Source organism: Olea europaea, unplaced genomic scaffold, assembly GCF_002742605.1.
Source record: "Olea europaea var. sylvestris unplaced genomic scaffold, O_europaea_v1 scaffold27222, whole genome shotgun sequence".
NCBI classification, from domain to species: domain Eukaryota; kingdom Viridiplantae; phylum Streptophyta; class Magnoliopsida; order Lamiales; family Oleaceae; genus Olea; species Olea europaea.
This window is the reverse complement of record NW_019245638.1, coordinates 1-1,493: the sequence shown is the minus strand read 5'-3', so window position 1 is coordinate 1,493 and position 1,493 is coordinate 1. Positions and strand designations below refer to the sequence as shown.

The 1,493-nt window shown below is 36.5% G+C and overlaps 1 protein-coding gene across 1 annotated transcript; it reads right to left on the bottom strand.

Annotated features, from left to right (window-relative positions):
• Positions 1-4: 4 nt before the first annotated feature.
• On the bottom strand, positions 5-1,418 carry LOC111383604 (serine/threonine-protein kinase PBL27-like). Its single transcript, XM_023007720.1, has 4 exons — positions 1,354-1,418; positions 1,136-1,235; positions 646-835; positions 5-426 (listed from the first exon to the last, which is right to left on the bottom strand). Exons 1-4 carry the CDS (start codon positions 1,416-1,418, stop codon positions 5-7), a joined length of 777 nt encoding a protein of 258 aa, XP_022863488.1.
• Between the last annotated feature and the right edge of the window lie 75 nt (positions 1,419-1,493).

The window sequence follows — 1,493 nt, the reverse complement described above, 5'->3', positions numbered from 1 at the left end:
GATCTTATGAAATGGATATACAAGAGTCTCTTACCCATGCAACCAAATTGTGCTCCTCGGCAGCTCTTGAATTATCAATTGCCTTCCTTCCAGTGATGATCTCTAGAAGAACAACTCCAAAACTATATACATCTGATTTCAACGTAAGCTGTCCTGTCATTGCATATTCTGGTGCACAATATCCATATGTTCCCATTACTCTCGTGGATACGTGAGTATTGTCCCCAACAGGACCCAATTTCGCTAACCCAAAATCAGATAGTTTGGGGTGATATGCCTCGTCTAGTAAAATGTTTGAGCATTTTAGATCTCGATATATAACGGGTGGATTTGCTTTATCGTGTAAATACTCCAAGCCCTTTGCAGCGCCAGCTGCTATTTTCATTCTCATATTCCAGTCAAGAAGCTTCTTATCAGGCGGAAGATCTGACGTGGTCAAAATAAAATAAGATATCATATACTAAATGTGAATGGAATGATTAAGCTTAAAGCATGTGAAGTTTAAATGATCGGCATCTTTATTTTAGTTATAGCTAGCTTTCAGTTTACACTTGCAAGTTGATTGCAAAGGAAGAAGCTATTGACGCATTGCAACAAAGGTATAATGCATTTTGGTATGAAAATTTAGTGTTGTACAATTCATACCATGTAGATGATCTTCCAATGATCCTAATGGCATATATTCGTACACCAAAAGTCTCTGATCTCCATCGGCACAATATCCAATCAAGTTGACCAAGTTTGGATGATGAAGTAGGCTTAGCATCAAAACTTCAACAAGAAATTCTCTGTTCCCTTGCAAACCATTTCTATCCAGTTGCTTGATAGCCACAATCTACATAAAACAGCAAACAAGGTACATGTTTCACGCTATGATGCATAACTGATTAAACTTCTACATGAAGTCATTCAACATGATATCAGGGTACTGAAATATGTGGAGTTCAAGTCTCCCTGCTATCCATAATGAAAATTGTGCATACGTTAGGTTTTGATGAAAAAGATTATCCCGCTTGGACTTGCAGAGTGTGTTGAAGATAACATAAACTCGACTATACCTCTAAGCTTAACATTGAGGCTCTTATTTAAACTATCAAGGTAAATTTCAATAGGAAAAACCATAACAATGAGACACTCGGTACAATCTCCTTCCATAACTACTACTACTCTTCACTGTTCTATGAAGGATAAAATTCATATCATATTTTACACCAAATTTAATCTTTCCAGGAGTTCTGTTAAGATAGATAAAAAACCGAGGATTCGGATATTACCATCAAACTTGGATCTAAGTGTTCATCCTAAGTAACTGTTTGAAAAATCACAGATAAATTGGAGCTGGAGTGTATATACAAGGCATAGGAGAGGCTAAAAAATTTCACAACCTGCGACTCAGCATTTTGTGAATAGAAATTCATGTCCTCGCTTTTGGTGAGCATAAGAGACTGTTCATAGTTTGAAAGACTGATTTTCCCAATATTCTCTTTTTACAG

Bases quoted from the DNA above. Each gene is read 5' to 3' on its own strand.
- LOC111383604 (XM_023007720.1), bottom strand. From the start codon at position 1,418: ATGAATTTCTATTCACAAAATGCTGAGTCGCAGGTTGTGAAATTTTTT. The intron at 836-1,135 runs GTGTCTCATTGT...TGTTTTATGTAG, and splicing joins ATGGAAGGAGATTGTACCGA to ATTGTGGCTATCAAGCAACT. The intron at 427-645 runs GTATGAATTGTA...TGACCACGTCAG, and splicing joins ATTGGAAGATCATCTACATG to ATCTTCCGCCTGATAAGAAG.